Source organism: Megascapheus bottae, chromosome 25, assembly GCF_031878675.1.
Source record: "Megascapheus bottae isolate mThoBot1 chromosome 25, mThoBot2.hap1, whole genome shotgun sequence".
Lineage (NCBI taxonomy): Eukaryota > Metazoa > Chordata > Mammalia > Rodentia > Geomyidae > Megascapheus > Megascapheus bottae.
The window spans coordinates 8,370,469-8,392,696 of NC_143533.1; the positions used below are offsets into that span (position 1 = coordinate 8,370,469).

The 22,228-nt window shown below is 48.4% G+C and overlaps 1 protein-coding gene across 7 annotated transcripts in view; it reads left to right on the forward strand.

Moving 5' to 3' along the window:
* Megf11 (multiple EGF like domains 11) overlaps positions 1-22,228 on the forward strand; it is a 239,223-nt gene that overhangs the window by 88,462 nt on the left and 128,533 nt on the right. For all 7 annotated transcript variants that reach the window (XM_090358153.1, XM_090358156.1, XM_090358154.1 and 4 more), the window contains exon 5: positions 20,347-20,439. In XM_090358153.1, the coding sequence (XP_090214279.1) occupies positions 20,347-20,439 (93 nt within the window). The remainder of the gene's footprint in view (positions 1-20,346; positions 20,440-22,228) is intronic.

Sequence of the window (22,228 nt, forward strand, 5' to 3'; positions counted from 1 at the left end):
TAAACTGTGATCCTCAGATCTCAGCTTCCAGAGTAGCTAGGATGACAGGTGTGAGCCACCAGTGCCTGGCAAGCCCTGAGCCTTTTGTGGCTCTGTGTACACAAGCTGAGGGAGTCAGGTGACCCTGGGGTCCTAGCACTTGCACAGGGCAGGGTGTGGTGTCTGAGCCTCAATGACCAATGCAGGAAATGACAGAGCAGTGGGGATATGAACTCGGGCCTGAGCTTTCCCTGTAGTTCAACCACTGCAAAGAGCAGTGCCAAGTGTCCTGATTGCACAGACCACCTTCTTATGGGATGGTCAGGCACTGCCTGCCAATTGGGTGGCCACAGGCCAGGGCCAAAAAGCCAGAAGTGCAGGTGTGGCTCACATGGTAAAGTGCTAGCCTTGGGTGTGTAGAAGCTAAGGGATAATACCTAGGCCTTGGGTTTAAGCCCTTGTAGGAGTACACACCAAATGAAGTTACCTTCTTGATGGCTTTTTTTTTTTTTTTTGCTTAAGGATAGCATACTACCCCTTGAGCCACCATTACACATTTGGCTTTTTTTTTTTTTGGTAGTTTATTGGAGACTAAAAGTCTCACAAACTTTCTTACCCAGGCTGGCTTTGAACTGAGATCTCCAGATCTCAGCCTCCTGAGTCAATAGGATTTACAGGCATCCACTGGTTCCTGGCTCTCAGTCATGGTAATTCCTCAGAGATGTCCATGAATGCTTTCCCTGGGAAAATACACACACTGTGTACGAATCTACACACAGGCATCTACATGCACTTGCGTGATTTGTTTTCAGTGAGCCCATGGATCTCTTGAAACCCTTACGAGGTCCTTGGGCCCTGGTGAGTAATTTGTGCCTTATGGTGGTGCTGCCAACTCAGCATATATTTACTGCTCCCTCTGCACAAGATGTAGGAGACAGGCACACAGGTGATAGATAGTAGCGGCCCTCGGGGAGCCTGTAGATTAGTGAGGGAAGAGCTTTCTTGTATAAGGCATGCTTAAACCAGAAACAGATGTGTGTGTGTGTGTATGTGTGTATACGTGTACGTGTACATGTGTATGCATTCACATGCATAACCAATCTTGGTGCTTGAACTCAAGGTCTAGGTGCTATCTCTGAGCTTTTTTGCTCAAGGTTAATGCCCTACCACTTGAACTGTAGTGATCTGCTTCTGGCTCCCCTTTGCTTTTTATGCAAGCCTCACACTCTACCACTTGAGCCACACCTCAACTTTCAGTTTTTTGCTGGTGCTAAGAGTCTCATGGAGGGGCCGGGAGTTTGGCCTAGTGGTTAAAGTGCTTGCCTAGCATGCATGAAGACCCGGGTTCGATTCCTCGGTACCACATACATAGAAAAAAAAGCCGGAAGTGGTGCTGAGGCTCAAGTGGTAGAGCTCTAGCCTTGACAAAGTCCAAGGACAGTGCTCAGGCCCTGAGCCCAAGCCCAGGACTGGCAAAAAAAAAAAAAAAGAGTCTCATGGACTTTCTTTTCTGGGCTGGCATTGAACCACGATCCTTAGATCTCCACTTTCTTAGTAGCAGTGATTATAGATGTGAGACCCTGGCGCTGGTGGGCTCAGTAGACTGTTTTAAACCAGTGTTTGAAAAAACCCTGGCTTACTGTAGAATAATGGCTACTTCTGTGGCATCCACGTCTTTGTTGGGAAAGGAAGACTAACCTTCTAGAAAATCATCCCCCAGGAGCCCAATGATGACCAGAGAAAGATAAGACAGGCAGGTAAGAACTGTCACCCGTGCTAACTCTGAAGGTGTTGTGTCACTCGTGGCAGGGCTATACAGAGACATCTTGGGGGTGGGAGGAGAATCCTTCCCCACACAGCTGTGGAGATGGGCAGATGTGTGGTGGGGCCTGAGGAGGCTGTTGACCCTACTGAACCAGACTGGACCTGACCTAATTCAACCAGACCGCAGCATGGTGAGCTGGAAGGGGATGGAGGCAGCCAAATTAACATGGGTTTGCTCACTTCTCAGGGAAGCTGGGGGCTTAAACAAGTTTATTCTCTCTCAGTAAACTGGAAGTTAGAAATCTAAGAGCAAGAAATTGGGGGACTTGTTCCTTATGAGGGCTGTGAGGTAGGGCTCAGTCTTTGAATCAAAGAGTCTCTCTGTCTGTCTCTCTCTCTGTCTCTCTGCATCTCTGCACGTGTATGTCTGTATCCACATTTCAACTTTAAAATGGAGATTTTTAGTGGTACTGGGGTTGAACTCGTAGCCTTAAGCTTGCTATGCAGGTACTCTATCACTTAAGCTATACCCCAGCTCTAAAGTTCCTCTTCTTCTTTTTGTGTGTTGGAATTGGGGCTTAGACTAAATGTCTAGGTGCTGTCCCTGAGCTTTACTTTTATTTATTTTTACTCAAGGCTAGTGCTCTACCACTTGGGTTATAGCTCCACCTCCAGCTTTTTGGTGGTTAATTATAGCTAAGAGTCTCTTAGATTTGTCTGCCATGGTTGGTTTTGATCCTCAGATCTCAGCCTCTTGAGTTGCAAGGATTACAGGCATGAACCACCAGCACCCAGCTTACATTAATAGATTTTTAATGATGCTCCTGCCATAGAACTTACAGTTCATTTATTCACTTATTCACATTTATTGCATATCTGTGTGAAGCCCTGGTTTAGGAATAGAGGTACCAGCTGTGACCCTATAGAAGTTCAGGCCCCAAATATTGGTCACACACACACACACAGAGGTACAGAGGTTAGGGGACCTTGTTGTGGGGCCCTCTGTGGGACTGGGTCACTGAAACCCTGAGGCTGTTTCTCTGGGATAGTACTGAGCTTTGGGTTGTGGAGTGAGCAAAGTGGATGGAAAGAGGATTCCTTGGCTCTAGCCTTTGTAGCAGAGATGATTCTGAAGAGCCACCATTAGCAGGACTGCATGGTAGATGGACACATCAGACCCTAAATCACCACTAATGCTTGCTCTTTGATTAAGGGCTGCTGAGTGGCTCCAAAAGGGAGACAATGACAGTTATGAGCCTCCCTCTGCCTCCTGCTGGCCCTTTCAATGTCTTTGAAGAGCCATCTGTGAAAGGCCTTGATCAGCTGCCCTCCTTCTCCACATGTGGGGATGAGGCTTAGTTGGGAGAGCGGATGCTCTCATGCCCTGTGGACCAGGTATTGCCAAGGCTCACAAAGAGCCTGAGAACCAGGTTGCCTGGTAAAAGTACACATCCCATTGTCTCCATTTTGTCTTTACCTGTGGGTAAGGAGAGAAATGTCTAACTTCCGGTTTGCCCAGGAAGTTAGCGGGGAACTGGGGGCTGGAAGTTCCCTGGGATTTTGGGCTTATGGGGAAGGGTGGGCAGGTGCAGGGTGTCAGTCTCTCAGCCTGGAGAATTTTCATACTTGAACTCAGGAGATAGCATTCTTCTACCCAGTCTAAACCTTAGCTGAGCCAGGTACTGCCAAGTGCCTTGTGCCTGTAATCCTAGCCACTCAGAAGGCTGGCATCTGAGGATAGTAGTTCAAAGCCAATCTCAGTAGGAAAGTCTGTGAGACACTATCTTCAGGTCACCACCAAAAACTGAAAGTGGAGGTGTGCCTCAAGTGGTAGAGTACCAGTCTTGAGTGGTAAAGCTAAGGGACAACACCAGGCCTCAAATTCAAACTCCAGTACGCGCACCCTCAAAAAATAAACCTTCATGAACTAGAATCCCTGGGTCTCACTGATCCTTGGAGGAAGGGCAGTTCTGTGCCAGGTCTGGCTGTGTGGACATGGGATGGAGTGTATCCATGTGTACAGGGCATGTCAGATGATGTAAAGGCAAGTAGCGAAGCTGCCCACTGTCTGAGTGACTTCTGGAAAATCACAAAGCCTCTCTGTGCCTCAGTGTACTCAACTGAAAAATGGGGTAGCAGAAGAACCTCCCTAGCATTGGCGATGTGTGAGGAGTAAATGAGGGAATGTGGGCAAAGAGCTCAGGGCCAGGTATGTGCACCAGGGTGGGCATTCAGAATCACACACATGTATTTGTGGGTACTGATGTTGGCATTGTATAAGGAGCCCTTGGCCATGCTTGCTTGCTTGCTTCCTTCCTCCCCACCCCCCTTTTTTGTTTTTGGTAGCTCATGGGACTTAAACTCTGGGCCTGAGTGCTGCCCCTGAGCTCTTCAGCTCAAGGCTGGCTCTCTACTTGAGTTGCAGTGCCACTTCCAGTTTCCTGGTGGTCACTGGAGATGAGTCTCATGGACTTCATGCCCAGGCTGGTTTTGAACCGTGATCATCAGATCTCAGCCTCCTGAGTAGCTAAGATTACAGGTGTGAGCCACCAGCACTCAGTCCCTCCCCCATGCTTTCTATGTTGCTTGCCTTGTATGCGTATTGCTATCCCTTCTGTGAAAGCCACAGGTTAGATGCACATAAGCAGGCTGGCATATTCAGGGAGTCTCCTCCAGTTCACTGAATTCACTGAATTATCACCAAGGGAACCAAGTTAATTCCTTTGTTTCTGGGGGAGAAACAGCAAAGAGCACTGACCCATCTTCCCCAGGATGAAACCAGCCTGAGCAAAAGCCAGACACAGGGGAACTGCCCTGCTCCTCACCTTTGCCCTGCTCTGAACAGAAAAGACAGGAAAATTCCCAAAGCAGGATTCCCAGCCTTCCTTCTCTTTGGTGTAGCCAGGTGGAGAGGACCCCGGCTTTGGCCTCTGTTTATTCACAAGATTCCATCTGCCAAACAAACTGTGGAAACCCGATAGTAAATCAGCCTGATTTAGAGCTCTCTGTTTGTTTGTTCAGCTAAGCCTTTGGCAAGGTAAATGCAGAAGCTGCAGAAATCTCTTTGAAACAGCCTTAGAAGTTCAAATGCCCTTCAGTCCTCTATAAAGGGTCCTCAAAAATTTATATGGACTAGATTAGTATCTCTAGTCCATAAAACCATTCTGATGCCTGCTTGGGGGCTTCGAGAATAGTCACTGGGGATGGCTCTTTTGTTTGGGTAGTCTTGTCTGTACATGGTAATGGAAGATTTCCCTTTAAAAGTGTGTCAGGTGGAAAGACCTTCCTAATTTACTAAGTGGAAAGGCCTTTGTTAGGGAGATGGATGCTTTGTCCTTCCCATCCCTTTTAATCTTGTTTCTGCACAATGGACTAGCAGAAAGCACTATCAGTGGATGGATACTGGGGAGGAAACAAGAGGCCCTCCATCCTTCTCCCTCCTCCTTCCTCCCTCCTCCCTCCTTCCTCCCTCGCCCCCCTCTATCCTCCCTCCCACCCCCTCCCCAGTAGAGAAGTCTCAAAATTGGTCTCCACTTCTCTTCCATCTGCCGCCTCCTTCTTCTCCTGTTTTCCCTTTTCTGTCAGGGTTTCCTTCTCTCACTGGGTTCTAGAACTACAGGTCAGGTTCAAGCCCTAGAACAAACCATGCAGCTTGGTACAAATGGTCCCCCCTCTTCCTTGTTTTTGTGTCTGAAAGCCCTGGAGGCTGGGTTTAGGTTTGGGGCTACATTCTCGGCCAGTGGCCAGGTTTGGATCTAGCTAAAGTCTTCAGCCCTCACTCCCTCCCCCTCCCAAAAAGTTACATGCCTGGCAGGACAGTTTGGGGGTGGGTGGGGAAGGAGCTTCACCGGTCCTGTCACGGGATCTAGGTGAGGGTTGGTGAAGTTTCACGAATGTTTCTTCTTTGAGATAAGCGTTTTGTGCCAGGAGGAGCCAATTTTCCAAGTTCCAAATATTTGCTTCTCTAAGATATGTATCTTTTTGTTGTTGTTGGTGGTGGTCATGGGGCTTGAACTCAGGGTCTGGGCGCTGTTCTGAGCTCTTTTGCTCAAGGCTAGAGCATGCTGTCACTTATGAGCCATGGCTCCCCTTCTGATGTTCTGGTGGTTAATTGGAGATAAAACTCTTGAGGACTTTCTTTCCTGGGCTGGCTTTGAACCACAGTCCTCAGATCTCAGCCTCCTGAGTAGCTAGGATTACAGGTATGAGCCACCACCACCCAGCTGATGTATCTCTCATTATTATTATCATTATTTCTTAGTTCTCAGAGCATATTAGTTGTTTGGGGCCAGCAGGCAACTTCAGATGGAGAAAGCTGCTCTTGTGTTTTGTTTGTTTTTTGGTGCTAATACTGCAGTCTATGAAAGAGTGCAAGGATTGTAATGACAGTAGTGTGCCTATGTTTCTAAATACGCTCTAAGTTCCTGGCTGTGGTTTACCAGGCCTTATTTTACCTAATCTGTTCTGCCTCCTTTCCTCTAATGCATCCTGCTTCAGTCCTGGGCCAGGCCTGGGCTTTGTGGGTCTGACAGTGCAGACTTTGGCTTTTGAGGGGTTAGGAGGGCCCGACCCCTGCCCCCCTTATTGAAGGGACTTGGCTTTTGCCTCTGGCAGAGAGCCACCTCTTTGGGCATGAGGCCATGGTGGTTCTGTCAGCTGTGAGTCCTGGGCTGGCTGAGGGAAAGATTGTTGAGCATTCCTGTGGCTAGCTGTGGTCTCCTGAACTGATGCAGGTTCCCTGCTCTCTGGGCCTCTGTCTCTCATCTATCAGGGGAAGAAGCTTTGGGTTTAGAAGTTCTGGGAAACAAGCTGAACTAATTAAGAGGCTGAGATCTGAGGACCATGGTTCAATGCCAGCCTGGGCAGGAAAGTCCATGAGCCTCCTATCCCCAGTGAAGCAGAAAACAACAACAAAAAAAAACCAGAAGTGGAGGTTGTAACTCAAGTGGTAGGGCAGTTTCCTTGAGCTAAAAAACTAAGGGACAAGCCAGCTGCAGTGGCTCATGCCTGTAATCCTAGTTAGTCAGGAGCCTGAGATCTGAGGATTGAGGTTCAAAGCCAGTCTGGGCACTAAAGTCCGAGAGACTCTTATCTCCAATTAACCACCAGAAAACTGGAAGTGGCACTAGAGCTCAAGGGATAGGGCAGTAGCCTTGAGCTGAAGAGCTCATGGACAATGCCCAGGCCCAGAGTTCAAGTCCCATGACCAACCAAAAAAAGCTAAAGGACAGCAGGCCCTGAGTTCAAGCCCCCAGCCCTGGCACATGTACATAAAAGAAACGTTCTGGGGAGTGCTTTCAAACTATGGTGATTGTGGAAAAGGTGCACAGGAACCCAAGATGAGTGGAATGGTTCAGTGGAAAGCTGCCTTGTGGATCCTGGGGAGTGAACTAGAGGAGTCCAGAGATGCAAAGGGAGAGAAAGGAATCCAGAGGTAGAGAAGTGGAATCCAGAGGCATGTGCACATGTGAAGTGCTTCTTTAGGTTTCCTCTAGATGGCGCTGTGCAGTTCTGTAGTGTTCTCTTCATTAAGTGTCCTGAGCTGCTCAGGCTAAGGGGACAGCTTCCAAGCCCAAATTTCTGAATGGAATCCTAGCCAACCCTTGGCTGGGAAGCTTCTATGGTACACAGGTTGGCATATCTGGAACAGATCCAAATGTCCACTTGCCAGGAGGGAGTGGAAGAGACTTTGTGTCAGAACCTCATGGACTGGTGGGTTTCGTTATTGTTTTTGTTTTTTGTGCCTGTCCATGGGCTTGAACTCAGGGCCTGGGCCACTATCCCTGAGTTTTTATGCTCAAGGCTACTGCTCTACCCCTTAGCCACAGATCTACTTCTGACTTCTTTTTAGGTTGATCGTGGGATTTGAACTCTGGGCCTAGGCATTGTCCCTGAGCTCTTCAGCTCAAGGCTACTGCCCTATTCCTTGAGCCACATCACCACTTCCGGTTTTCTGGTGGTTAATTGGAGGTAAGAGTCTCTCGGACTTGAGTGCCCAGGCTGACTTTGAACCTCAGTCATCAGATCTCAGTCTCTTCAGTAGCTAGGATTATAGGCATGAGCCACCTGGACACTTCTGACTTTTTGATGCTCATTGGAGAGAACAGTTTCAAAGACTTTTCCTACCCAGACTGGCTTTGAACCACAATCCTCAATCTCAGCCTCTTGAGTAGCTAGTATTATTATAGGCACAAGCCACCAGGGCCTGGCTCATCCTTTTATCCTTAATATGATCATGCTGTAAAATGGGGACAAGTCAGAAACAGCAAAAGAATGGTCCAAGAAAAGCTCTCAGATTGGAAGTGGTGGCACTGTGTGTGTGTGTGTGTGTGTGTGTGTGTGTGTGTGTGTGTGTGTGTGTGTACATATACATGTTTGCCTGTGTGCATGTATGCTGATACTGGAGGCCTCTCACTCTTACTTGGCTTTTTTACTCAAGGCTGGTGTGCTATCATATGAGCCACACCTCCACTTTGGCTTTTTGCTGGTTAGTTGTAGATAGAGTCTCACAAACTTTCCTGTCTGGGCTAGCTTCAAATGACAATCTTTCAGATCTCAGCCTCCTGAGTAGCTAGGATTACAGGTGTGAGCCATCAACATCTGGCTGAGACACATTCTTATAAGCCAGTAGGACAGGATTATATAGATGTGTCACTGCTGGGAAGGAAGCCGTTGTGGGAAGGGTCCCTAATCAAGCAGAAAGTTGGAAAGCTCCCATGTGCTCCTCTCTGCCTGCCTAAATAAATGCTCAGTATGAAGCAAATAAATAAGATGTGGCTTGTAAGCAGGGAGCAGGCTCTGCCCTTGATTTTCCATCGTGAGTCTGTGTTCTGAGAGCTTTTCTTCATAGTGATGCCTTCAGTGAAGAGGTGTATATAAGATTTATCCACCGCAGGTTGGAGGTGTGGCTCATTTGATGGATCACAGCCAGTGAGCAAAAGCATCAGGCACTGAGTTCAAGTCCTGGTCTTGAACCTAAAGAAAACAAACAAAAAAAAGGCTTTGTTCATTTCCATCTGTCTGGGAAGACACAATTCCTGGGAAGCGAGGAATTTGGTTGTGTGTCTGGGCAGAAAGCTGATGTCTGGCTAGCTCATTAGGCTCTGTAATGGCAGCAGGCAGAGCCAGCCAGCCTGGGCGCCCTGCCTGGGTCTAAATGGAGCTTTAAAAGTGGGCTTCGAATGTGTGACCAAAACCCAGAACAAGCCATGTCACAGCTGGAGGTCTCAATTACCTGCTCAGAACATGGAGTTGGATTCTGCGGCCACATTGCTTTGTGGGAAGTGGTTTTATTTCCCAGGGTGGGGGTACAGAGCAAGGGAAACCATATGGCCCAGTGGTGGAACAGCTGTCTGTGGAGGAGGAATGGTTTGGGAGGGGGGAGGGACGACCAGGGAGATTCCTACCATCTGTGAATTATAAGGCTTGTAGTTTTCATGCACATGTGACAGCAAGTGAACAGTCCAGCAGTCAAGTAAGTCTGAGATGGACAGAGATGGAAGGTCCTCTGTCTCTCCCCCATCCCTGTGCCTGGTACCCCAATTATCCCCCCCCCCCCCCCCCGCATGGCCATCCCTGCCTCCATATCATCAGCCTCTTGAGCCTGTTTGCCCCATCATCGCTTGTCTGTGTTCAGTACCCTGGCTAGCTCCCTGTGGGACTCCAGCAGCCTCTGCCAAGCCAGGAATTGGGGGGGGGGAGGGGGGAAGGGAGAGGAAGGACTTCCTCTTCCTCCAGAAAATAGACTTGTTATTCTATGAACTGCAGCCCTCTTTGGCAGGGCCTGGGAGAAATGGAGTTGAAGAGGGCTTTGGTGGTTTGGAGGCTGTTATATTTTCTCTGCTCTATGATCCATGCGGGCTTCAAAGGGCTGGAGGAGCATTGCTTCCTCATGGAAGATTACTCAAGCTAGACAGGCACCCTGTGGTAAAATTAAAGGTGAGGGGCTGGGAATGTGGCCTAGTGGTAGAGTGCTTGCCTAACATGCATAACGCCCTGGTTTCCATTCCTCAGTATCACATACACAGAAAAAGCCGGAAGTGATGCTGTGGCTCACGTGGTAGAGTGCTAGCCTTGAGAAAGCCCGAGGACAGTGCTCACTCCCTAAGTTCAAGTTCAAAGACTGGCAAAAAAGAATTAAAGGTGATGAGGTTTCTGAATACTGAGGAAAGCGAGAACGAGTGCCATGTGGTTGAACTGTGAAGCGCCAGGCTCCTATGGTGGTGGTGGGGGGGTGTCACTGTTTTGTTTCGTTTCCTAATATATTCATGCTTTCTGGTGGGCTGCACGAGTCTTAGTTCTCAGGTAAGAAAACAAAGCACAGAGAGAGATGAAGAAACTGGGTGCTGGTGGCTCACACCTGTGAGCCTAGTGACTCAGGAGGCTGAGCTGAAGGATTGCAATTCAAAGACACCTGGGGCCAAAAAAAAAAAAGTCTTTGAGATTCTCATTGCTCATTGCCAATAAACTACTTAAGGAAAAGAAAAACAGGTAAGATGCAGTTGTTGTCGCTTCTCCTCCTCCTCCTCCTCCTCCTCCTCCTCCTCCTCCTCCTCCTCCTCCTTCTCCTTCCCTTTCTTCTTCCTCCTCCTCCTCCTCCTCTTCTTCTTCTTCTTCTTCTTCTTCTTCTTCTTCTTCTTCCCTCTTCCTCTTCCTCTTCCTCTTCCTCTTCTTCTCTCTTCCTCCTCTTCCTCCTCCTCCTCCTCCTCCTCCTCCTCCTCCTCCTCCTCCTCCTCCTCCTCCTCCTCCTCCTCCTCCTCTCTTCTTCTTCTTCTTCTTCTTCTTCTTCTTCTTCTTCTTCTTCTTCTTCTTCTTCTTCTTCTTCCCCCTCCTCCTCAATACAGGAAGAATTCACTGATCCAGTCAGCTAACAACAACCCTGCTTTGATTTTTGTGCGTTGATGACTGTCTTGTGAAGCTGGACACATCCTTATCCTGCTGGGGACCCCTGAGGCTAACTTTTTTTCCCTCATATTCTCGTGGGATATTGTGATAGCCTACACGGCCTGAATTCTCCCTGTGTCATACCTCAGGCCATCCCACGGGAGCTGAGCACAGGGAAAAAAAAGTGCTTATTTTGGTGGTGTTCATACGACAGTAATTACTGCCCCTTTCTATCCATTCAGCAAATACACTCAGGAAGCTAAACAACAGGTTCATTTACTTTTTTTGTTTGGGGAACATAACTGCATGATTGCTGTCTCTGGCTCAGTGCTGGGATTGGATGGGACCAACAAAACAGGTATTTTCCCCCATTGAGACTCAGTCTTTCAATCATTCTTCCCATATAAATAAAAAAAGTGAACTCGGTTATGTGTTTCTTAGTTCTGCTGCTTGAAATTAGGGTCTTACATTCATCCTCCCTTGGTTTTTTTGCCCAGAGGCTAGTGTTCTACCACTTAAGCCACACTTCTCCTTTTAGCTTTTTGCTGGTCAGTTGGCAATAAGAATCTCAGACTTGTCCTTCCAGGCTGGCTTTGAACTTTGATTCTCAGATCTCAGCCTCCTTGAGAAGCTAGGATTGTAGCATGAATCACTGGCACCTGGCTAAGGAATGACATTTTTGATAGATGCCATCAGAGATAAGAACACAGGGTACTAGGAGCTAAGAGTAGAGAGACCCCATTTCCTCGCTTATTTTGCCAGTCCTGGGGCTTGAACTCAACGCCTGGGCATTGTCCTTGTGCTCTACCACTTGAACCACAGTGCCACTTGTGGCTTTTTCTGTATATGGGATACTGAGGAATCAAACCCAGGGCTTTATGCATGCTAGGCAAGCACTCTACCACTAGGCCAAGCTCTCACCCCTCTACATGAGATCCTTATCTCCAATTGAGCAGCAAGTAGGGATGTGGCTTGAACAGTAGAGCACTAGCCTTGAGTGACAAAGCCAATCAAGAGCTGAAGGTTAGGCCAGGAGAGTAGCCTAGTGGCAGAGTGCTCGCCTACCATGCATGAAGCCCTGGATTTGACTCCTGGGTACCACATACACAGAAAAAGCTGGAAGTGGTACTGTGGCTCAGGTATCAGATAGCTAGCCTTGAGCAAAAAAAGAAAAAGTGTCCAAGGACAGTGCCCAGGCCTCAGGGCTGACAAAAAAAAAAATTTGAAGGCTCTGAGTTCAAGTCTCAGTACTGGCATGTGTGCGCGTGTGTGTGTGTGTGTGCGCGCACACACACACACACAATTTGAACCCTGGACTCCCAGCTCCTCAACTCCTAATCAAACCACTTTATTCTGTCTCCTTATTTACTGTTTCTGAGGAGCCCTCGCTGGCTGACATGTGAGGCTAGCTGTGTGCCTATAGCAGCCAGTGGCACGGTCCCACACAAGGCAAGCCCCCTGCCCCACTCTCCCTCCTAGGCTGCCTAGCCAGTTCTCTCCTTCATGCCTGTGATCTTTCTTGCCTTAGTTCTGATCCTGGACGAGGCTGAGTGGGGTTCTGAATGCAGTAGTTATACAGGAGAATGGAGAGCCCGCAGAAACTCTAGCCTACAGTGGGTGACTGGTTTCTAGGACTCTTCCAGAAACTCCATAGCAATCCATGGCATCATTCTGGGGTCTGATTGTTGCTTTTTGTGAAAGATTTTGTTCTCAGCCTACCACGCATGCTCTCTGGGGGTAGCGGGGGAAGAAGCAATAGTATTTATATGTAAGGGGTTCATTTACTTGTCATCTTGACTGTTTTGTCCTCCCAGAGAAAAATAAAAAGGTTCTTTCTAGACTTTCTGGTTCCTGGGGCCATGGGTACCCATTGGGGTACCCCCCTCCACAAGAAGGGGGGGCTAGGCTGGCGCCCTCAGCCCAGCACTTAGCAACTAGCAGGCTGCAGGGACATGTAATGATGAGGATGTTGGTGGAGGAGTGGGGACATGTGCATCAATGACCCTGTCTGTAAATGGGGATCATAGCAACCTTGTCTCACCCGGGACAGTAGGTGAAATGAGAAATGAGCATTCCACATCCCAACAGAGCTAAGTCTCCTGGAGGCTCATGAGAAATCAAAGGCAGCGGCCATGGCTCATGCCTGTAATCCTAGCTACACAAGAGGCTGAGAATCAAGGTTCAAAGCTAGTGCCTTTCTTCCATGGTGGTACTGGACTTGGACTGAGGGCCTTGTGCTTGCTAAGTGGGTACTTTGCTACTTGAGTTAGTCTACCAGCCTGATTTGTGGGGGGGGGGAGGGGGAGAGAGAGGGAGGGATGCATGCATGAGTGACAATTCTGGGACTTAAACTCTGGGCCTGGGTGCTATCCTTATCTTCTTTTGTTTTTGCTCAAGGCTAGCACTCCTAACACTTTAAGCCACAGCTTCACTTCCCTTTTCTGGTAGTTTATTGGAGATAAGAATCTCACAGCCTTTCTTGCCTGGCTGGTTTTGAACCCTGATCCTCAGATCTCAACCTCCTGAGTAGCTAGGATTTCAAACAGGTATGAGCCCGCCAGCGTCTGGCTTGGGCATGAGTTTTTCAATCGAAGTATTACAGGAGAACTTGACAGGCGTCATGCTTTGCTTTCCTTGTAGGTTATAAGGATCAATTTTACAACGGGTGGGGGGCGGTGAGCAGGAACAATCCATCAGTTGGAATGTGTCTTTCTGGAAAAAGTCTGGCATCTGTCAAATGGAAGGAGGGAAAAAAAGCCCTAGAAAGAGATTTTTTTGGGTCGTGTGTTGCAGGCTGCTGACTCAGGCCGTATGTTCCAGCATCATTAACAAGTTGAAAAGCTGTTGTTTCTTGCAGGAACATGGGATCGCTGGTTTGGTTTGAATAGCTCAGCTGGGGTACGAGTAACAGAGCTGGGGCCTGCGTGCATTGATTCAAGGCATTGACTGCAACTTGGGGACTTTTATCAGGTCCTGTGGTCCGAATGATTGCTTTATGGGGGAGCCTGATATGAAGGTTCTGATGCGTTGGCACTTTTAATTGGTAAACAATGATTACCAGTTATGCTGTGCTGTGGCAAGTCAGGCAGATAGGAATACACAGGGACATTTCCCCAGGGAGAGCTGTCATCTGTCACTGGTATAAGATGACAGATGATCTCCAGGGCTATGATTTTTTTTTTTTGGTGGGGGGGGGTGGTGGTGGTGTGAAAAGACACAACAAACCTCAGTTGTGGGGTGGGGGAAGGCTTCCTGTTGTACTCTGTCAGTTTGGGGAAATACTGGTATCTTTCTAAAGAGAATTTCCCTCCCATCATGGAGTGGGGTGGCGGGGGGGGAGGGGGTTGTATAGCTCTGGATGGGGTGAGGGAGAGGTAGAGAGCCTTTACCCATTCAAAACACACGAATACAGGGGCCGGGAGTTTGGCCTAGTGGTAGAGTGCTCGCCTAGCATGCATGAAGACCCTGGTTCGATTGCTCAGTACCACATACATAGAAAAAAGCTGGAAGTGGTGCTGAGTCTCAAGTGGTAGAGCTCTAGCCTTGAGAAAGTCCAAAGACAGTACTGAGCTCAAGCACAGGACTGGCAAGCACGTACACACACACACACACACACACACACACACACACACACACACACACACACACACACACATATATATGAAAATACAGTCCTTGGTGGAGTGTAAGAGAGATTGGCTGTGACCTGATGTTGTGGAAGTAGGAAAGAATCTGGGTCCACCTTGGTGGGGAAAGGGCTTGTGTAGTCAGGGTATGCTTCCTGGAGGAAGTGGTATTCTAGTGGTACTCAAGTAACTGGCTTGTGATGGGAGGTTCAGGCAGTGGGGAGGCCCAGAGTGGGGAGGCCATGGATTGGCTTATTTACAGAGGAGAGGCTCAGAGACAGTGTTCAGGCCCCATGTTCATCACCACCATCACCACAAAAAAAGTCAGTTCCAAGTGGGGTGCCATCTGTCTCAAGAGGCTGAGATCTAGAGGACTTCAATTTAAAACCAGCCTCGGCATAGGGACAAATGCCCTTTGAGATTCACATGTCTCATCGATAGTTGGCCCTTTGGCAGGGCCCTAAGCGAGACTCAACCCAAGGCTTTCGGGCAGGCCCCCCTTTGTGGGGCGCCCTTGAATCACTCCTACCTTCCTTCCTTTTTCCTTTTGCCAGTCCTAGGTCTTGAACTCAGGCCCTGGGCACTGTTCTTGGGCTTTTCTAAAGGCTAGCACTCTGCCACTTGAGCCACAGCACCATGTCTGGCTTTTTCTGTGTGTGTGGTACCAAGGAATCGAACCCAGGGTTTCATGCATGCTAGGCAAGCCCTCTACTACTAGGCCACCCTCCTGGCCCCACTCCTTCCTTCTATTAGCATTCTACACAAGATGACCCTCAAAGTCCCTGAGGGTTTCAGGGTAATATATTTTGCTTAGTGGCTTGTAAATGGTCTCACTAGTTAATAGAACTATAAAAATTACTCACATGAAAAGGTCAGGATAAATACAATGACCATGCGTGCTCCCTGGTCAAAAGGAAGAATTTAAGATGGGTTGGGATCTGAAGGGGGTGGAGCTTCCCTGTATCTCCCCTGCCTCCCCTCCACTTCCTGTGGCTCTGTCATGTGAACCCCATTATCTCAAACATGGCTTAACTGAGCCAGAAAGTCATCTGTTTGCCCAAAACAGTTGGGAGCATTTTCTTTGTGTCACCTGGAACCTCTCCCTCCCCTTTTTCTTCCAGAAGGAGAACCAGGCTCAGAGGTGGAAGGGACAATTCATTGGCAACCCTGGCATTGTGATTTAGGTGGCAAGGCAGATCATTCTGCATCAAGCACTCATGGGTTCAAAGCTCCTGGTCAATTAGACTTCCAACAAGAAATATATGACACGATCAGAGAGGTTTGAGAGTTTAATAATAAGAATGCTCATTTATAAAGGCAAAGACAGGGCTAGGGATGTGGCCTAGTGGTAGAGTGCTTGCCTAGCATGCACGAAGCCTTGGGTTCGATACCTTAGTACCACATAACACAGAAAAAGCCGTAAGTGGTGTTGCAGCTCAGATGGTAGAGGACTAACCTTGAGAAAGTCCAAGGATAGTCCCCAGGCCCTGAGTTCAAGCCCCAGGACTAGCAATTATCTATCATCTCAAAAAGACATTCAAAAGGCTTCCAGGGATGAGAGGTAAAAAGGAACAGCACAGCCTCCTTTAAGTGGTAGATTTGCACTCATTGCCTAGACCTTGCTGAGTAAGGCCCATTCCCTCCAATACAGGAACTGCCAGCGAACTAATCTCTAGAATGTTCTTCAGTGTCCGAGGAAGAGGAAGGACTTTTCACATGGCCTCCTTTCCTTTTTTAGTCCTCATTGTTCTTAGTGTCACCTGAGCAACTCATTGATTGCAGCATGCAGTGCTCTGAATCCTTCCTCCTGGTCCTTGTCCCTGTTCCCAAGGGGGGAATTGTGGCTAAAACAAAGTGCTGAGTCGTCATTGTGGCTGCTGCAAGGTTCTAAACCCAGCTGGACCCCAGGCGGACTGGAAGCCCCACTTTAGAAAGTAGGACTGGCACATTTGGGACCTGGTCTTACTGAAGAATGAGTAGATGATAGGGAAAAAGAGACAGGGAGAAAGAGGCTTTGAATGACCTTTGTCTACTCTTCTCCAGGTCAAGAACAATCGGTAGCTGGGGCCATGTGTCCCCCAAAGCCTGGTGGGAAGTGTTTTAGGCTTTGTTGGTCCTCAATTCCTGGGTTCTCTGCAAAGGCTGCCTTGGGTGATGTAGCAATGAAAGAGAACGGCTGTGTGCCAGTAAAGCTATATTTATAAAGAAAGAAGCAGCCAGCTGACTTTGCTGTGAGAGTCATAGTTTGCAGACCCCTGTCCTGTAGACTTTGTAGGTAGGTCCTCTTGTGTGTCAGTGGCCAGTTGCTTTTCACCTGTGGAAATAGTGCCTGCTGGTGGCTTCCAGACTCTTGAGTCCAGTGCTGTGTTCAGAGAAACAGAAGGAAGAAAATAGGTCTCTGAGAGGTCAAAAGGAAAGTTCTTTCTTTCTTTCTTTCTTTCTTTCTTTCTTTCTTTCTTTCTTTCCTTTTTTTCTTTCTCTTTCTCCCTCCTCTGTCTCTCTCTCTGTCTCTCTCTCTCTGTCTCTCTGTCTCTGTCTCTCTCTCTCTCTCTGTCTCTCTCTCTCTCTGTCTCTCTCTCTCTCTCTCTCTCTGTCTCTCTCTCTCTCTCTCTCTCTCTCTCTCATCTCTCTTCTCTCTCTCTCTCTCTCTCTCTCTTCTCTCTCTCCTCTCTCCTGTTTTTCTCCATTTCTGTCTATATCATTTCCTTCCTCCTCCCTCCCAATAGCAAGGCTTGATCTCAGGGCCTGGATGCTATCTCCTCAACTTTTTCCTTTCAAGGCTGAGGTTCTACCACTTGACTACAAGTCCACTTCCAGCTTTTTGCTGGTTTTGTTTGACCATACTTTCCTTCCCAGACTGGCTTTGAACCCTGATCCTTATTTCTCAACCTCCTGAGTGTCTAGGATGATGGATGTGAGCTCTTCCTCCTCTCTCTGACTACCTGACCCCATCTTGCTAGACACTCCTTTATGTCTTAAATTGCTTCTTTAGTCTGTCTCTCTGGGCTCACAAGCCTTCTCTCACCCTGTGTCACCTGAACCAGGTGTCATTTGTCATCTAAAGTCATCCACTTCAGACACACCAAGAACCCACAGTCTGGGCTCTCACCTAGTTCCCACCTTCAGCAACTTCTGTCTCCTAAAGCTTCATCCAACTCCCTACTATGATGATGGGCTCCACGTCGCTCATCAGGTTTCTGGCCTCAGTTTCTCTGTGCATAAAGTAAAGGGACTGGATTTGTCACGTGTGTGCGCATACACACACACACACACACACACACACACACACACACACACACACACACACACACACACTGCTTAATCTAACAATATGTAATGCACATAGACCCAGCTAGGAGCTCGCAAGACAGAAGGGAGCACTGCAGGCCTGTGCTGTTGCTGGTGGGTCAAGACGCTGGCATCTGGTGGGATAGAGAAGGTGGACATCTGGTGTCCATTGCATTGCATCCGGGGGGCACACTGGCCCATTTGAACTTGTTTGGAAAGTCCAGTGGAAGAGTAAGCCAAGAGTGTCTGGCTTGGGTCTTGCTAGCACTGTTTTATTGTAGCCCTAGGTTCAAGTCTGGGACTCGAACCAGTGTCTGCCCCTTTCATTGACTGATGAGTGCTCTACCAATTGAACCACACCTCTGGTCCCAGTGGTCTGACAAAGCCCCCCACTCCCACCCCAAAGCACTTGTACCCTTGGCATATCTCTTTGTGTGTGTGTGTGTGTGTGTGTGTGTGTGTGTGTGTGTGTGTGTGTGTGTCTCAACTGGGCCTTGAACTCATGACTTCTTGCTCTTGCTTGCATAGCTATACTTCTGAGTTTTGGTTGGTTCATTGGAGATAAGAGGCCTCTCATAGATTTGTCTGTCCAGACTGGCTTTGAACCACAATCCTCCCATCTCAGCCTCCTGACTAGCTGGGATTATAATCATGAGCCACTGGGGACTTTAGCTATTCAGCGTCATGCCCTGTTAGACAGTCTGACTTCAGACCCCTGAGTGGTGTGTCTGAAGTGGCTTGGGGTGAGGGTGTCTGCTCACCTGGGAACCTGTAGAAGGCTCAGGCAGCAGCTGCAGGGATTGCTGCAATGTGGAGAGCACCTGGAGGACTCCACACCACCCATACACAGGGCTGGGGTCTCATTCAACACTGGTGTAACAGTGGATGGTTAAGCCTGGCAGGTGCACTTTGACACTGAGGCAGCCCCTCCAGATTCATCCGAGGGGGTCACCTGTTCCCTAGCCCAGGCCAGGATGGGCAGAGAAAAGGTCTCTAGATGCTTCATGAACAAAAAAGCTTGTTGGAGATCCCACCTGAGGCATAGACAGGTGTCTCACACCTGTCATCCAGGCTGGTCAGGAGGCTGAGATCTGAGGATCAAGCTCAAAGGCAGCCATAGGGAAGAAAGTCCATAAGCCTCTTAGCTCTCGTGACCCACCAGAATGCCACAAGTGGAACTGTGCCTTGAGTGGTAGAGGGCTAGCCTTGAACACAAAAGCTCAGGGACAGTGCCTAGGACCCAAGTTCAAGCCCCAGTACTGGCCAAAAAAATCTCAAATCTTGACAGGGTTAATGGGAGATGCCAAAGTAATTGACAGGGGGAGGGATGGGGGAGGAGGTAGTAATCCTTTGCTGATGGATTAGATGGTGGAGAAAGATCTCTCAGGAGCAAGGATGACCTTGAGAAAATGTGGATTCTGTCAAAAGAAGAGAAAAATAATCTCCCTTCCTCACCCTGCTGTCAATAATGCCTTCTCTAGGAGCAAGCGAAAGCAAGCAAGTAAGCAGCAAGTGAGGTGCGGGGTAGATGGGAGTTTTGCTCATTACTTAGCCTCCTGGCTTGGGAGGCTATAGCATTTGACTGCATGATAAGAAATTGCCAGGCGCTTTCTAATTACAATTATCATCATCGTGGATGTCTCTCTTAATTACTTTCTTATAATTAGCTGTGCCTTTTTCCCCTCAGCATTTGTATACTTTTCAGGCTTGCTGACATTTACAAGCCCCAAAATAGGGACATTTGGGGAGGGGGGAAGGGAGGGGGGCAAGGTGCTTGTTCTCTTGAGGGAGGTTGGTACATTTTGCCCCTGGGGGGAGCAAGAGGGGACTTCACAGAAGGAAATTAGGGCAAGTACAAGATGGGATTAATGGGCAGATTGTGGGGGAGGCTATGGCTTAATGGGGCGGGGGACACAGGTTTAAACATTGGTGACAGTTTCTTTTTTTTTTAATGCTGATACTGGGACTTGAACTTAGAGCCTGGGTGCTATTCCTTAACTTTTTCTACTCAGAGCTGATGCTTTGCCACTTGAACCATAGGTCTGTGTTTTTGTTTTTGCTTTTGTTTTTTGCTGGTTCCTTGGAGATAAGAATCTTTTGAATTTGTCTGCCTGGGTTAGCTTTGAACTGTGATCCTCAGCTCTCAGTCTCCTGAGTAGCTAAGATTACAGGCTTGAGAGCCACTGGTACACAATAGATGGCAATATTCTTGAAAAGCCACCAAAGTGGTCTTTTCTCCAGGTTGGGTTTTGTTTTCAGGATATGAAACTGAATACCACCACCACCTCCTCCTCCTCCTCCTCCTCCTCCTCCTCCTCCTCCTCCTCCTCCTCCTCCTCCTCTTTCTCCTCCTCCTCCTCCTCCTCCTCCTCCTCCTCCTCCTCCTCCTCCTCCTCCTCCTCCTCCTTCTCCTCCTCCTCCTCCTCTTGCCAGTTCTAGGGCTTGAACTCAAGGCCTGGGCACTGTCCTTGGGCTTTCTCAAAGCTAGCATTCTACTACTTGAGCCACAGCACCACTTCCAGTGTTTTCTGTATATGTGGTACCAAGGAATTGAACCCAGTGCATGCTGGGCAAACACTCTAGCATTAAGCTACTCCCAGCCCATAATACATTCTTATGAGAGTGAATAAAGTTTCACTGAGAGATAGTTCCACTCTCCCTGCCATGCAGACTTTATGTCCTGAGCAGCCTCAGCAGCTGGGGATGGAGGGGAAGACTGGGAAAGGGGGGGGCTCCCCTTAATGTTCAGATGATTTATTCTCACTGTTTGCTCTGTCTCTTCCTCCCGCCCTCCCTGCCTCCTTAGCCCTGTGCACAGAAGAGTGCATGCATGGCCGCTGTGTTTCGCCAGATACCTGCCACTGTGAACCAGGCTGGGGAGGCCCTGACTGCTCCAGTGGTGAGTCTTGGGGACTGGACTCTTTGGGGTGTAGAGTGGGGTTCTGTTCCACTGGCTCTGAATTAACAGGGACTGTGATATATATATATTTTGACTCACTGTGTGCATCTCCAGGACCATGCAGTGGTTTGGGGGGTTACATGAGTGGAGATGGATGTAGGCGAATGGTTCGTGTGTGTGTGTGTGTGTGTGTGTGTGTGTGTGTGTATTGTGTGTGTGTGTGTGTATTGTGTGTGTGAGCTTGCCTGTATGCATGTGTGCATGGGAATTGTGGGATTTCCACTGGCAGCTGTGTCGATCAAGTCTTTGTGAGTTGACCGTAAACTTGAGATATCATCCGTGGGCTTGGATCTGAAAGTTATTGTGGGTAGACCTTGATCTTTGCTCAGTTCCACACAGGCCCATGGGGCACAAGGGTCTGCTGCCCCCCCACCCCAAATCAAGGGAGTGAGACTCTCCTGGGGACAGAGTACAGTGTCCCTACATCTCTCTGGGCATGGATGGCTCATATTTTCCGGAGAAGTCTCCTTGGTGTGTGTGGGGAGGTGACACATACTCTGAACTGATCATGGGGTGTCATCTTTACTGTGGGACTATTGAGGTGTATCTGGTAGCTTTGCCAAATCCTTTTTTTTTTCCTAGCTTATTTTTTCCAAATAATCTCAGGTGATCCCATTGCACAGGTGAGTTCTGACCTGTTTCAGAGATGTAGAGTGGCATTTTGGGGGGTAAGAGCGGGATGCCAGTCCTGGGGTTTGAACTTGTGGCGTAAATGGAACCATGTTCACCTAGCAAACAAGGTGATGAGTTCAGTCCCCAGTATCACTAAAAACCAAAGCAAAGCAAAAGAAAAGGAGCGCCAGTACGTCTCTTCTAAGTCTTCTCTTCTGAGTTCTTTTGTCTTTTCTTTTTTGTCAGTCATGGGACTTGAACTCAGGGCCTATGTGCCATCACTGAGCTTTTACACTCAAGGCTAGCACTTGACCACTTTGAGCCATAGCTTCACTTCCAGTTTTCTGGTGCTTAATTGGAGATAAAAGTCTTACAGACTTTCCTGCCTGGGCTGGCTTTGAATTCTGATCCTCAGATGTCAGCCTCCTGAACAGCTAGGATTACAGATGTGAGCCACCAGTGCCCAGCTTTGCATTGGTTCTTTTGAAGGCAGGGTCTCACTTTATGTTCAGGCTGGTCTGGACTGTGAGCTACCCACCTGTGCTTCCCTGTGCTTAGCCGTTGTGCTTTTTTTGTTTCTGGGATTGCAGGCATGTACCAGTGCACCCAGTGTTGATTGAGTTGGGATCTTGCATACTTCTTTTTGACCTGTTTGGCCTCAAATTTTGATTCCCCCAGTCTCTACCTCCCAAGTAGTAAGGACTACAGGCTATGTTACCATAACTAGTTTTTTTTTTTTTTTCTCTGATTCTTAGACCTGTTCATGTTAAAAAGAAGTTAAAGTATACCAAGAGGGTTGGGTGCGTAGCCTAGTGGTAGAGTGCTTGCCTAGCATGCATGAAGCCCTGGGTTTGATTCCTCGGTACCACATACACAGAAAAAGCTGGAAGTGGTGCTGTGGCTTAAGTGGTAGAGTGCTAGCCTTGACAAACCTCAAGGACAGTGCCCAGGCCCTGAGTTCTAGCTTCAGGACTGGCAAATAAATAAAGTATACCAAGAGTATAAACAAAAAGTTGGGTATCCTCCTGCCCCCTCACCTGTGGGTCCTCCCCACCCCCCCCCCCCGCCTCTCCTGCAGATTGTCCCTGTGACATTGGGCCTTTGTTCTTCTGTCATT